At 46.4% G+C, this 14,357-nt stretch overlaps 1 protein-coding gene across 1 annotated transcript in view; it reads right to left on the bottom strand.

Moving 5' to 3' along the window:
• Positions 1 to 14,357, bottom strand: part of abca12 (ATP-binding cassette, sub-family A (ABC1), member 12) — a 53,782-nt gene that overhangs the window by 13,525 nt on the left and 25,900 nt on the right. The window contains exons 27-53 of the mRNA XM_076993760.1: positions 14,077 to 14,180; positions 13,256 to 13,362; positions 12,148 to 12,356; positions 11,954 to 12,033; positions 11,655 to 11,782; positions 11,169 to 11,333; positions 10,726 to 10,890; positions 10,314 to 10,506; positions 9,733 to 9,872; positions 9,492 to 9,611; positions 9,305 to 9,395; positions 8,769 to 8,948; positions 8,064 to 8,352; positions 6,790 to 6,904; positions 6,243 to 6,572; positions 5,803 to 5,872; positions 5,545 to 5,679; positions 5,283 to 5,450; positions 4,966 to 5,149; positions 4,415 to 4,633; positions 3,993 to 4,189; positions 3,338 to 3,495; positions 2,762 to 2,998; positions 2,007 to 2,154; positions 1,496 to 1,742; positions 1,242 to 1,331; positions 190 to 289 (exon numbers count right to left, since the gene is read on the bottom strand). Of these exons, the coding sequence (XP_076849875.1) occupies positions 190 to 289; positions 1,242 to 1,331; positions 1,496 to 1,742; positions 2,007 to 2,154; positions 2,762 to 2,998; positions 3,338 to 3,495; positions 3,993 to 4,189; positions 4,415 to 4,633; positions 4,966 to 5,149; positions 5,283 to 5,450; positions 5,545 to 5,679; positions 5,803 to 5,872; positions 6,243 to 6,572; positions 6,790 to 6,904; positions 8,064 to 8,352; positions 8,769 to 8,948; positions 9,305 to 9,395; positions 9,492 to 9,611; positions 9,733 to 9,872; positions 10,314 to 10,506; positions 10,726 to 10,890; positions 11,169 to 11,333; positions 11,655 to 11,782; positions 11,954 to 12,033; positions 12,148 to 12,356; positions 13,256 to 13,362; positions 14,077 to 14,180 (4,369 nt within the window). The remainder of the gene's footprint in view (positions 1 to 189; positions 290 to 1,241; positions 1,332 to 1,495; positions 1,743 to 2,006; positions 2,155 to 2,761; positions 2,999 to 3,337; positions 3,496 to 3,992; positions 4,190 to 4,414; positions 4,634 to 4,965; positions 5,150 to 5,282; positions 5,451 to 5,544; positions 5,680 to 5,802; positions 5,873 to 6,242; positions 6,573 to 6,789; positions 6,905 to 8,063; positions 8,353 to 8,768; positions 8,949 to 9,304; positions 9,396 to 9,491; positions 9,612 to 9,732; positions 9,873 to 10,313; positions 10,507 to 10,725; positions 10,891 to 11,168; positions 11,334 to 11,654; positions 11,783 to 11,953; positions 12,034 to 12,147; positions 12,357 to 13,255; positions 13,363 to 14,076; positions 14,181 to 14,357) is intronic.

Genomic DNA, 14,357 nt, shown 5'->3' with positions numbered 1-14,357 from the left:
TTTATTTGCATAGTGTGCCTTTTAAACAGAATTGAAAACAAATTATTATAATCACAACAAGCACCTGTCAAAACAATTATGAAAAGCAATACGACGAGGAGCCTTTGCTGAAGGGGAGGAGGTGATTATAGTGTCGCTCCAGCCTGTCGACGCAGCGATGCTCTACCTGTACACACACGTGTGACTCACCTGGGAGAAGTCACTACATGTACAGCTCTCAAGCCCAGCTGTGCTATTGCCACTGTACGTCCACTCATCAGACACTGGACTGGCCCTCTTCTGACACACCCTGAAAGCAAGACAGGTTTCCAGAAAATGTCTAAAAAGCATATAGAGGGACTTCATTGTGCAAATATAGTAACTGAGATCTGTATTCTAGCTACAGCATAACAGTCAGCATTTGTTTATTTATTCATTTATTTATTTATTTATTTATTGGCAGATGGTTTTAAAGCTGCTCCGAGGTCTAGTTGATACGTTCAAACACTGATTTAAGTTCATGTACTAGTAGATGTATCCAAGCAAGTGTTCATGGAATACAAACAGTGTGCATGCAGCAGTCCTGTCATTGGCTTGTGGCCAGTGATCATGTAAGAGAGAGAGAGAGAAAGAGAGAGAGAGAGAGAGAGAGAAAGCTAAAAGGAACATGTGACCGAAAGAAACAAAGGACTCAGGGAATGGTAACACCGACTGCACACTTGTCCTGGATCAAATTTTTACAAAAGGACGAAGAACGGGAAAAGGAATTCTGTACACAATGCAACAACGACTGTAGCAATACAAGCTGCCTGCAGAAACCGGTGTGGATGAAAGCCACCTCAGCTGGGTTGTGTCAGCACCTGAGCATGCAGGCTCTGTACTAGCCTCACAAAGGATCTGAATCATCTCACAGATGTTGCATCAAAGCCATCCAACAGTTCTGAACAGCAGGCATATAACTGGATTTCACAGGATTGACTGTTCTCACCAGCATAGAAATGTCAGTCAAATTTAAGGCTTTGCATCAAGACAAGACAATGTGGATTCATGATATAGCAATAGCAGTGATTGACGCAGGCCCAATAAACTTGTAACCGACCGACATTACACAAATATAGCAATATAAGTCTAGATTAGACTTTGATTTGGCTGGTCATCCAGGGAATGGGTTGGATTATAGATCATGGAAGCCAAGATTATGCAGACCACACACCTCAGACTGCCGATTATTGACAGCAAACGGGACACAGGCGTCTACTTACATGCTGTCGGGGTTTTCTGTGCAGTAGCTGTCTATGCCTGGATTTGACATCAAAGTATTGATCAGGTAGCTGGAGTTGGGATTCTGGTTACTGCAGAGGGATTAAGGATCATGTCATTGTCAGTCCTACACAGACGTGTCTTACCACGGCCTGGATGTGAACAGCTCGGCACGTGTAAGCGAAATAATAGACAAAAGCAATGGAAATTCATTCATTTTTAAATTTGTCGACTCGCGAGTGCATTGCCCCTGTACCTGAAGAAAGTGTACTGCTGGCCGATGTCGTAGAGGGCAGGTGAGAGCTGCATCTCAGGGAAGTTCTGCAGGTTGCTCTTGATGGAGCCCAGACCCATAGCGCCGACGACAAAGAAGACAGGAAGCAGAACCTGGGAGAGAAGGCCCTTCCAGTTGCGGCGGGAGTGATGGAAACGCTTGACCAGCATGGCCATGACCTGTTGCATTAGCAGCGCTAAGCCCGTCACCATGGAGGAACCCGTCAGACCTGCGCAAAGGAACATGCAGCATGCCAGTCACAGCCGGTTGGGAGGCTGGATCCATCAGGTGCTCTTCACAGTTTACCAGTTACACACAGCATTCCATCAGTTAGGCACGGACGCTGATCAGTTCATTTGTCTTATCATGACACCCCTTCTGAGTATTGTTTTTTTTTTACAAAGCAGTCCTGCAGTAATTTCCAGGAAAAAAAGCACCTCCTGAAACAGCAAGGGAGGATTTCCAATATGTCCAATAGAGGAAAAGCACTCACTGGTCTTCTCTCCACAGTACATGGGGCCACCCAGGTCGTCGGACAGGTTGTCTGGGGACGCCACCGTGTCCGGGACAGACTCGGACACAGTGCACAGTGTCTTGTCCCCTGCAGGTTTCAAATCGTCCCGTGTAAGCTGCAGGAACACCTGGAGGAACAGGACTGAAGCTCAGACATTCATACACCTGTGGGCATATTTGTGTGTGTGTGTGTGTGTGTGTGTGTGTGTGTGTGTGTGTGTGTGTGTGTGTGTGGTAAGAACCAGAGAACCAGAGAAAACCTTTTCAAGGCCAGCAAAATGGTTCTGACATAAGCTAAAGTGAAAACGCAAACATGTTTCCTTTTGGTTAGAGAGGTTAAGGGAAGATTAGACTTGGAACTTTCTTATTATATGTAGGGCCAGGTGCCCAGACATGGATTAAGCCTAATCTTGGACTAAATTGCTGTGCCAGTGAATCACCACTGAAAAAACTATCCAAGGCTAGACTTAATCAAGGCTAGGGCTTGCAATGTAGCTCATATGTAGCTACATATATATCATATTTATCCATTAGAGCACGTCCTATAGTCCAAAATATGAAAAACAAACGTGTGTTTATGTGTGTGTGTGTGTGTGTGTGTGTGTGTGTGTGTGTGTGTGTGTGTGTGTGTGTGTGTGTGTGTATGAGTGTGTGTGTGTGTGTGTGTGTGTGTGTGTGTGTGTGTGTGTGTGTGTGTGTGTGTGTGTGTCTGTGGGCCACATATCTATTCTTCACCTCTTCTAGGGTGGTATCCGAGATGCCATAGCAGCCAAGCTGTAGAGCATCCAGGTTCTTGTCCAGGCCAGTGAGCAGTGAGCGATAGGCTTCGGCATTCTGGGAGTTGTAGGCAGGAAGCGAGTAGACGACATCGCCCACCCCTCTTTCCTTCAGTTGAGCCTCAGGCAGATGTGAGTGGATAAAAGCTTTCACCTTGTCAATGTTAAACTTCTCCTCTGAGCCAGAACTCTGCACCTGAGGAAAACAGATTGTTAGCAATACTTGTCAGTTTCTTTTTTTGCTATGAAAAGGTGAAACATACATTTTTCATGTAAAGGCTCTCAGATCTTCTAGTCTGCAGCTCCAATGTGAAGCCTTGGACAGGCTCTTTCTCACTGGATAAGAATTCATGGTAGCAGGTAAGAGAAGACAGCGATCTAAATATGTGAAAAATGTGAACCGAGCTCCTTGGAGTTATGGGTATTAGCATTCCTGCCATTCCATTGGCTGCGATCCACCTGCACTGGAACAAGGTGCTATGGGAGTAATACCGTAATACTGCAACACTGATTCTCATTGGAATGAGGCCAGCACCTTCTCTGTGAGGGTGAGGTTGTAGCCACAGGACAGCTTGTCCTTCAGATAAAACGGAGAACCGCAGCACTTCAGGCCTCCGCGCTCCAGGAAAGCAATGCGGTCACTGAGAACCTCGGCTTCATCCAGGTGGTGGGTGGACATTATGATAGTGCGCTCTAGAAAGATGAATGCACACACACACACATACACACAAAGCCACACAGCCACATCTAATCAGATTTTCCAGATACATAGAGATGTAACAATCACAAGGGAGACGTTCAAATGTGAAAGGGCTAAGCTTTAAATTCTGATCAGATACGAACTCTCTTTGTCTCAGATGAGCATAAACAAGACAGACATGAGCAGAGAGATCAGGACGGATAACAGCCACTCATTACATCTGCTCAGGGGCTGTTCCCCCTTCTTGTATCCACCGCTCACCTTGAGAAATCCATTTGCGCTTAATTAAATCCTGAGACAGAATGTCAGACATCAGAACAGGAGCCCTCCAGGGTCCACCGCAGGTATGAGCCGTGGGTTCCCTCACACCTGGAGGTCTTATTCACTCTCTTCTCCACCTTTCTCTCTCCCTCCACCTCTCTCTGCTTCTCTCTCATTGCCCCTTTTACCCCCCCCCCCCCCCCATTCTGAACAACAGAAGTTTAATTACCCTGCTTGTGCTGGAGGATGATGTCCCAGATGCTCCGACGGGAGCAGGGGTCCACACCCGTGGTGGGCTCGTCCAGAACCACCAGCCGAGAGCCACCAATAAACGCAATGGAGATGGACAGCTTCCTCTTCATGCCGCCCGACAGCGTCCCCACGCGCTTGTGGCGGTGAGAATACATCCCGGTCTCCTCCAGAATCCTGCAAATTGCAAGAGATTACAAAGATAAACACAACAACATTGTTTGTTAGGTTTTAGAACACACTGTAAGCATTGTATGCATTAATGAATGAGTTATGGGTTGGAAAGGTGAATACATTGAATTAGCTGATTAAATTGTTTCCATTAGAGCACGTCCTGTAGTCCAAGCGTTATTTTGCCCGACTCAAAAGACCGAACCCAGAGTTCTGTTTACTGATACGTACTTGCGCACTTGTTGGTGCAATTCCTGCTTTGTCCAGTGGGGGGCTTTGATCTGCCCATACAGCTGCAGGTGCTCCTCAACAGTCAGGTGGTCGAAGTGCACATCATACTGCATGCACACGCCCAACTCCTTACGCACATCATCGATAGAGGCCTGCATGTCTTTCCCATAGACCTCAATAGAGCCAGAGGTGGGTGCGAACAGCCCTGTGAGCAGTGACCTGGGGCAGAACACACGAGCACGCTCAGTCTACACTTGGGCTGCAGTAGCAGGGTCTTTATCCACTAACCACGCTTAAAGCTTTTGCCGATACGCACAAATGAGACCAATTTCAAGGCAGATGTGAACTACAGTCTGTGAGATGCCCTTGAGAGGCACTGCCCATGATTTCAGTCTGACATGACTGGGTCAGACACTAAGTCTACATGTTGTCCTTTCAGATCAGCAGTAAACATCAGAACCCAATCAGGTTTATTTGAACACAACCAGTCATAATATCATGATAATAATTTGTAACACTGCACAATGGTGTTGCGCTCTGTCTGATCTTACATGGTGGTTGTTTTTCCGGCCCCGTTGTGTCCGAGCAGTGAGGTGACGTGGCTCTCGTAGAACGAGAGATTCAGGTTCTCTATGGCGCTCCTGCTGCCGTATGTCTTAGTCAGGCCGTGGAGGGAGACCCCTACTGGCAGCTCAGAGAAGTCCTCCTCGCCTCCAGGATGAAAGTGACCCTTACCTGCATGGTAAGAGAGAGAAACAGAGAGAGAGAGAGAGAGAGAGAGAGAGAGAGAGACAGACAGAGAGAAAGAGTGAGAGGCAAGCAGGGCTGCTGGTCTCTTCAGGAAAGGCCGTGGCCGACTCACAAGTACCTCCAGATTTGCTTTTGTCTTTGCCCTCATGTTGGGTGTCGTGCATCATGTTGGAGAACAGCAGGCCTCTGCCCACCTTCCTGGGCCCGCGGGGGCAGCATCCCAGCTGGTCGGCCCAGAAGGACGGCAGCACGGGGAAGTACCACGGCGCAGGGACGCCATACCTCCCTGACCAGACAAGAGAAGCGAAATTCAAAGCCAAACAATGACACCCAACCCACACTCAAACCACAAACGTGTGGTAACAATGCATGGCGCGTACCAGGGAAGACCATGCGGATGTAGGCGCCCAAGAGGAAATAGATCACAGAGTCCATCAAGAGCAGCCAGGACAGCAAGCCAAACGAAGAGGTGTCGTTGGCCACGGGGGAGACATACATGTTTCCCCACTGGAGACCTGAAACAAACCCAGACGAAGAGGACCCATTAGCCCGAGGACACGGCCTGCTCACCTGGACGGGACCCCATGGAGGGCCCACAAGCGTGGGGATCTCAGTCCTGCCGTTCCAGTGGCCCTTACCTTCTTCTTGTTTCTCGTAGCGTGTGATGTACTGACTGGCATAGCTGAAGCACGTTGGAGAAAACAGGCTCTGTGAGAAGAGAGAGGAGTTAGGGAGCGTCCATCTCCAGCAAGACATGTTACTGTGCTGCTTTGCTTATGGAGGTTTCAGACATTCCCTTCATTAAGGTTTAAGGATTAAAATGCCTTCATTACAATTATTCGCATATCAGTAACTAAAGCAGCAAGCAGCAATCAACTGAGCTTGATGAATATTTATCACACAAAAATGTGAATATTCATAAGCCCCCAAATATAAATATTCATCAGTCACAAAAAAAAGAATATTGTGAAAAATTGAATTATTCATAAATCACAAAAATATTGTGAAAATGTGAATATTTAACAGTCACAAAACACTTGGTGCTGCAGTTTTGGAAAAGGAGGACTCCTTCCTGTACCAGCATGCTCTTGATGGAGAAGGAGAGGCTCTCCTCCAGACACATGACCACGATGAAGGGAAAGAAACAGATGACGTAGATGAGGCTGCCACTCAGGCCGGCCACGTTGGTCTTGTCGAAGAAGGTGCTGACGAGGAAGCTGAAGGCCAGAACGCTCAGTCCGTAGTTGCAAAGGTAGAGGAAGAGCAGAATGCTGTCGGTCTTTGGGAGCACCGCGCCAGCCTTCAGGATGATGGTGAGGATGATGACGGTGAGCAGGATGAAAACGCTGCTCTCGATGAACCAGGCGAGGAAGTGGCTGAAGGGTGTCACGCCCATCATTTTCATGTACTGTGGTGGTAAGAAGTGCAGAACGGCTTTTTAGTGTGATTCAGGGCGACCTTTGGCATCAACAGATAACAGGGAACCACACACACAACAAACACTCAGCACGGCTTCCCACACGCGAACAGACACGCTATCTCAACAAGCATTGGAATAAAGACACGAGCAAGGATGAGGAGGAGGAGAATTTTGGGATCAGACCCTCAGGTCGATGGGTGAGTACCTGGTGCAGTCGTAGTTCTCGCTCGTGGACCAGGTTCTTCACGAAGTTGGCGACGAACAGCATCCAGGCCATCATGAGCACCAGCGGGAAAGCGAAGGCGATGCTGTTGAGATACCTGCGAGGCAGAGGGAGCCCAGGGTCAGAAGAGAGAGCACAAAGCAGCCTTCCAACCTGCTCAAGCACATCCTCAATCATCTGACAGAACAGCAGGGGGCAGCGGTGACACCTGCCACCAGGCAAGGTAGGCACATGGCTGCTTGTGGCCCCAGGCCACTAGGGGAGCCCTCGGGGGCTTGCAAACTTTAAACTAAAGCAGTGGCAGTGTGCAAGGTTTGCAATGACAGTATGAAACCTGAATTCCCTAAGGGGCCCCATGGATTTTTGCTTAGGGCCCCACACACTCTAGAATTGCCACAGTCAGGGCAAGAAGATCCCGTATGAGGTGAATGACTGGACTGTGGACAGGTTCCACAAGGGGCCGTTCAGCATTACAGCAAGAGTCATAGCAATCTTTATTACACCAATATTTATATTTCACAGTGATAGTGCAGGCGCATTAGCCTGTGATAAATCAAAATGGTGCACGATGCAAGGATCATAAGCTATCGCAGGAGCGAAACAAGGACATCTTAGCCGCTGTAACTAAACATGGAGAAGCCTGTGTCTGGAAAAGGCATGATGGCCATGATGATTTATTGCACACTGTGCTGGTTCTGCTTTTGCTTGGTTTATTTAGAAGTTGTATGAATGGTGATTTCCTAACATGTGTCAGTGACATATCAAAACATTTACTCCATAAATCAAATAGATGATATCTAAACGAGGCTTGTAGACATGCGTGTTTGTATGTGCAAGTCTGCACTTTTGTAGGTGTGTGTGCATGCACCTGAGTGTACAAGTGTACGTGTGTGTTTGTGTGGGGTGTGTGTGTGTGTGTGTGTGTGTGTGTGTGTGTGTGTGTGTGTTTGTGTGTATGTGGTGTGTGTGTGTGTATGTGGTGTGCATGTGTATGTGGTGTGTGTGTGTGTGCATGTGTGTGTGGTGTGTGTGTGTGTGTGTGTGTGTGTGTGTGTGGTGTGTATGTGTGTGTGTGTGTGTGTGTATGTGGTGTGTATGTGTGTGTGTGTGTGTGTGTGTGTGTGTGTGTGTATGTGGTGCGTGTGTGTGTGTGTGTGTATGTAGTGCGTGTGTGTGTATGTGGTGCGTGTGTGTGTGTGTGTGTGTGTGTGTGTGTGTGTGTGTGTGTGTGTGAGACAGCATTAGCGTGCACTCACTCGTCCTTGTAGAAGCAGGGGTATGGGAAGGCCTGCACCTGCACGGCGGGTTCCTGCACCTGTCTCCCCGTCTGCATGGAGATGATGGCCCTCTCTATGCTCTCCTGCAGGTACGCGAAGCCGCGGTTGTAGCGCTGGGTCTTCAGGGGCGACATGTACGCTGCCTTCACCCAGTACGGGTTTCGAACGCGGTCCGTGCGCATGGAGTTGTCGATGTGCATGCGGATGGTGTAGTCCACTTTGGGAGGCAGGCTGCTGGACTCATCCTGGGGCACCTTGAAGAGGATACCTGACAGAGAACAGACCGAGCAGCACTGAACAACCCTGCCGTCTGTCTGCACTACACTCTACACACTACACTATTACTGCAGGTTTCACTTCCCTTCAGTGCAGTGCTTTGCATATGCAATGTTTGGGAAGACAGACAATGTGCAATGTGTTTAAATATGAAAGTTTCTCTCTACATTTTTTCAGTTTCTTTTTATAGACTTGCTGGTGCAAAGTTAAAGTGTACTCAAACAGCCCTGAATGACCTGAGAAATGTCTAGGTGATTCATTTCATATGCTGGTGATGCTTCATATGCTGGCACTGCAGTCTGCCGTCAGCTCAGTAAGAAAATCACTTACCTGACAAGTGTAGCAGTTATGAGAGAGGGCACGTGTGTGTGAACAGGTGTATTGGATGTGTGTGTGAGCTGGACTTACTAGCATAGAGCTCGCGGTTTTGCGCCAGCATTTCTGCTTTCTTGTCGAGCTCTGCTGTGGAATTGTAGCCACGGTAGCGGTTGAAGTTGACGCAGGACGAGAGGTTGACCATCAGGTCTGAGAGGGTGCTGATCTGCTGCACGATGAATTTGTTCTTCTCCAGCAGCTCGGTGACGTTTGCTGTGGAGTGCAAGATTGTGGAAGGAGTCCAGAGTCACAGAGGAGTGTGCATTACTCTCAAACAGACTGTAAAAAGAGTCAGATTCAATGATCTCCTGAAATGAGGACAGCGTAAGGAGCACCACAGGAAATGAAAGAATCTTTCTCTGCGACGCTGCCGTTGCTGCATAAAAGTGAATGATGATTTGTGGTAAAACCAGAGCGCCAAGTGTTTCTAATTGCTTAGCCTCAAAGGCGGACATTAAAAGCCACCCAGAACGATATCTGTAATATACTCTAGGCATGTCATAATGATTCAGACTGAAATGAGTAATCACATAGTGGCAGCCAAACCAAACAAAATATGTTGCACTTACAGAAAACGTTGAGAGTTTCTTGCATCTTTGTGACATCAATATTGGTCTGCTTCTTTATGAAGTTTTGGATGAAAGGATTGCTTAAAGAGTTCTGCAAAGAAGCCCAACAGAAAGGGGAAGGTGAGACTCCCAGCGTGGGAGTTGGAGAGTCGTTGGCAGACAGACTCGTTTATGCACACTTCCATACCATAAGCATGGGCATGGTCTTCTTCAGGGCTTGTGCGGACTGAATGAGATACGTGGAGGACTGCAACCATTCTTCCGCATACCCGCGCAGGTCGCCAAACTGCTGCAGCGTGGAATTCGACTGCAAGGCACCGACGTGAGACACGTTACCAAAACTCGAACAAACCCGACCTATCTGCACAGTGTGTGTGCATATGAACATGCCCATTAAGATCCAGTGGGACAGAGCCGAGTGCCAGTACCTTACTGATGATGTCCCGGGTCAGCGGTGTGTCTGGGTAGTAAAGAACCTGTCCCAGTAGCATTGGCTTTAGGAAAGCCCACGCTATAGCGCCCCCTGTGGTGCTCACCATGTCCAGGTAGAAACTGGTGCAGAACGGAGCTGAACAAAAACACACAGCGTTATGTTTTGTTTTTTTTACCTCGCACTTAATTTGTTGATATTTATTTTAGTTGTTTTAGTTTTTGCCGGTTTTTGTGGCCACCAGTCAAAGTGAAAACTTTAGGGAAAGGTTATTACTAGTCTTGTCCTAAAGGACGCACTATTGTTCACAGAATTATTTAAGTGCACTTTGTACTGGGTCTTCTTAGATGGATTTTGTGCGTGAGTGCTGATGTGCCTGTTTCTGGGATGCCCACAAACAAGGCAATTGCAAGAACGGTTTGCAACCTTGAACTGCATACTTTCATTTTCATGCAAAAATAAAATGCATTAAAAATGAGTCACTGCACACAACAGTAAGAGACCAATCTGGCAGATCACAGACTGGAACACCACGCAGACCTCCTGCATATGTGTGTCACAAAAGATTTGTTTTCATACTGGCATCTCGTGGGATTTTGAACTTGGTGATGAGATCGTCCATCGTTTGCTGTTCCTGGAGAGATGGGGCAGATTTGAACGTGGGCAGGTTGCTGATTCCGAAGAGCGACAGCATGCCTCCGGTGCACATGGCCTGGGAAATGGTGAGAAAGGTGGCTCCACTGGACATGGTGGACCGCTTCCCTCTCACAAGCTACAAGCGGAGAGATGGAGGGAGACTATTACAGCCATCCGGTAAATCAGTATCACAGCCTCACAGCAATGCCAGTAAAATGTAAACATCTTATTGTTGCATTAAATAATCATAAACGGGCTCAGCTAGATAACTTATCAAATAATTCAAATCTTTCAAATATATGAAGCTGTGAAAACAACATAAGGGTATTGTAGGTGTCTTCGTTAGGACACTCACGTGGCGGAACTCAGGATTTGCCATCAAGTTCAAGTCTTCAAAGCTGGTGAGATAGTCCTGCAGGTGGTTCAGAGCAGGAGACAGCTTCTGCATAATATCCGTGAAGAACTTCAGCATCTGCATCATGATTCCCACCAGACCCTGGATTTCACTGGAAAGCATCAGCTGAAAGGGGAATTAGAGACGGGTTAGAGACAAGTGCAGGCTGAGCAAGAATCATACAGTGAAAAACAGCCACACAGAGGAAAGAGAAAACGCATTGTTTGCTATCTTATATTTCTCGTTAAAAGCATATTCAAGCTTAAAGTGGGAGTGTTTCTATCAAAGCCATGTGCAGTTGTATTCATCGGTACTTCCAAAACAGTTACATGGTGGTAATCTGAGAGTCCTAATATAAGGTCTCTTCAGCCAACACACGGGGCTGATGTGATGCCAGTCTTTACCTGGTACACGACGTTCTCCAAGTTCACGTGCTGAGTCAGAAGCACAGCTCCTCTGTACCAGTCCTGAGGTGACAGGGAGCAGAAGGTCTTGAAGATCATCTCCTCCGTGGTGTTCAAGGACGAGGGCTCATGGCAGTGGTAAAGCTTAGCTGCCCAGGCCAGGATCTAAAGTGAGCAGACACAAATAAGTCTCAGAAAGATGGAGACTGTCTCCTTTTGCCATTATATCATTTACAAAGCAACTTAGTGCAAGATTTAGTAATAGTGGTATTATTATGTGCCTTATGTATGAGGCTGTAGCTTAACTTTGCGCTAATTCACATTGTAGATGTAAATGGTTTTTGTGCCTGTACATATCTGTTTGTATGTGTAAGCATCTGTATGTATGACTGCATGGGTGTGCATGTGCTCGTGTTTGTGCAGTCGTGCGCAGGTGTGTTTGTGCGTGTGTGTGCATGCGCTGTGGACAGGTAAGGGCTGATGCACCTGCAGGTTGCTGCTGGGTAGAGGGTACAGCAGTATTGTGTCTAAGACGTCTGGGGGTATGCTGGTGTACTGCATGACGTCCTTAACAAACAGGGTCTTGTTCTTCAGCAAGTCAGACAGCTTCAGTTCTGTCACATAACAACATGAACCACACTTTTGTTTTTCATCCACAGCACATAATCCTGACGTGTTTCTCAGAGAAACACTGCAGGACATAATGGCTACTTGGAAGTGCCATCAACCGCAAAATCAGTTTAGTCATGGTTTTCCTTATGCAGATAATGATGCTGCCTCCTTACCTGAAGATGAGGTCATGTTGACTTGAGTGATTCCAAAAGCATCGACACTGATACCAAGAACATTTGAGAGGGCAGTGTTCCTAAAGCAAACGGGCACGCGGTTAAAACAAACATGGTGGATTTACGTTCTGGACACAGTTAAGCACATAAGTAACACCAAAATAAACTAAAGGCGAGACGTTGCATGGTATTACCAGTCAATGTTGGTGTTATAAGTGGTAAAGTCTCCAAAAAAGTCCTGAAGGAGTTGCTCGTAGAGACTGGAGCTCTTGTTCAGCATGTTGATGGCGATGTCGTGGAGCGCTCGGGTGGTGGGCAGTACCAAGTGGCAGAGCAGGCCCGGGCTAAAGAACAGAGCCTGACTCAGGTGCTGTACAGACTCTATCCCCTCCAGACGGCACACCTGCAAAAGCAGCACGTCGCACACAAGGAAAGGTCAAGGGTCTGGTGCCGCATGCACTGCAGACACCAGAATGGGTCAACACACAGCTTTAAACCACTGTGTACCAATGCAATAATTCATGTTTGTTGATTGTTGCATTCAAGATGTTTAGGTTTTTTTTAGTGTTGTGATTGTTTTCTCCATTTTCATTTGATTGTTCTGCTGTTAGTTTTTGCTGGTGGCCACATCCCACAGTCCCTGCAAAGTGCTTTTCTAGTTCTGAACAGCCCTAAAAATATATCAAATGTTCCATCAGTGAATGATGAATGCTGAAAATTCTTCGTTTTGTGGGTGCAAATTACTACAAAACATACACAGATCACTTTACGTCCAAATCCCCTTAGTCCAGCTACTTTAGTGCAGTCCATTACCTCTGCGTCACCTGTCTCAGTCGAGCGACGCTCTTGCACAGTATGATGTTTGAACACGCCTTGTTGATAATTAGCTGCCATTTTGAATGAGGTGCAATTTGAGTGAGGAGAACATTACACCATGCACTTCATGGGGTGTGAATGGCCGTGGGGACAGTTCATTTAAAACAGTATTGTAAAGATGTGGCGTAAAAACACCTGTAGTATTATTACAGTGACCATGGCCAAAATCAGACACTGCAGGCCCATTGGGAACAGCAGACTTTCCAACAATAGCAACAACACCAACCGCCAAAATGGAGAAGACATCCAAGCACAGGTTCTCAGGCATTAATTTTTTGTCTAAACTGCTTCAAAATTACAAGAGGGAATGTGTTAAATATTTAGGTAAATAATTAAGAATGGGAATAATATCATTATATTTCGTATGTAGTTCAATAGGTTTTAGAGCTTCTACCCGGCACCCACAGGTACATTGTTCAGGCTGACCTGGATCTGCATTTTCTCAAGTATAAAACTGAAGCTGTCATTGGTCCAGCTGGTTGAGAGAAGTTCAAAGGCTGTGCCTATTGTCTGAAGCAGTTGATTCAGATTTTCTGTGGAAACAGAAAAAGAATCACTGTTGACAATGTAAACCACACTCCCAGCACGCTACATTACTAGCACCTAGCCTAACTTTGAAGGCACCTTCCCAGTGCTGTAAGCACTAGATAACATGCTAAAGGAAACTTGCAAAGGAACAGACAACCAGGGAGTCCTGACAGTTCCTGTGCACACAGAACATAGAGCAATGACACTTGGAAAGAAATTAAATCTCAGGGATATTAAACTGAGAATCAGGGAATGAGAAATAAATAAATAAATAAATAGGGATGAGTGATGGAGATCAGAGGGGGGAGGGACTGAGAGGCAGAGAGAGAGAGAGAGAGAGAGAGAGAAACATTATGGCATTCAACGGAGGTAATGAGGTTTAATAAGGATTCTGCTTTCTCTCTCTTTCAGAAGTACTCTTGGTTTACCAGACAGTATTTTAAAAAGGTGGTGTTAAACCGTTTATGGTTACAGTGTATGCCACAATGGCTAGACAAATTCAAATTATGAAAAGAAATATTATACTGAAAGAGAAACTAAATGTAACTGACAAAATTGGTCCTGAGCCATTATGACATAATTAAGTTTGCTAAATGAAAGTGCCGATACTGAGAGTGAGCTACACATTCAATACTGTGAATTCAGATTTCACAGATTGAGCACAGAAAAGTGTGCTAAATGTGAAAAGAAACACATTTAAACAGATATATAATTTATACCTTGGGACTCGTTTGCCAAACCTCTGATGATTGTTTTATTGAGGGGACCAAATTGAAAGTCATCTGGGAGGTTGTCAGCTAGGTTTGTCAGCACCAGTGGCAGTCTAAAGGAACAAAAACGAAGACTTCTATTAACTTAGCAAAACCTTGTTTCAGCATTTTGACTGGGTTCAACTCAATCATAATGCTCTACAGTTCTTATTATGTTCTAAAAGTGAGTCAAGCCAGGATCGATTATGCTGATGTATTCCATTAACCCAAATGAGTTCTTTCTTCACTCA

Source organism: Brachyhypopomus gauderio, unplaced genomic scaffold, assembly GCF_052324685.1.
Source record: "Brachyhypopomus gauderio isolate BG-103 unplaced genomic scaffold, BGAUD_0.2 sc121, whole genome shotgun sequence".
NCBI classification, from domain to species: Eukaryota; Metazoa; Chordata; class Actinopteri; order Gymnotiformes; family Hypopomidae; genus Brachyhypopomus; species Brachyhypopomus gauderio.
The sequence above is the reverse complement of the archived record's forward strand: the minus strand, read 5'-3'. Positions and strand labels throughout refer to the sequence as shown.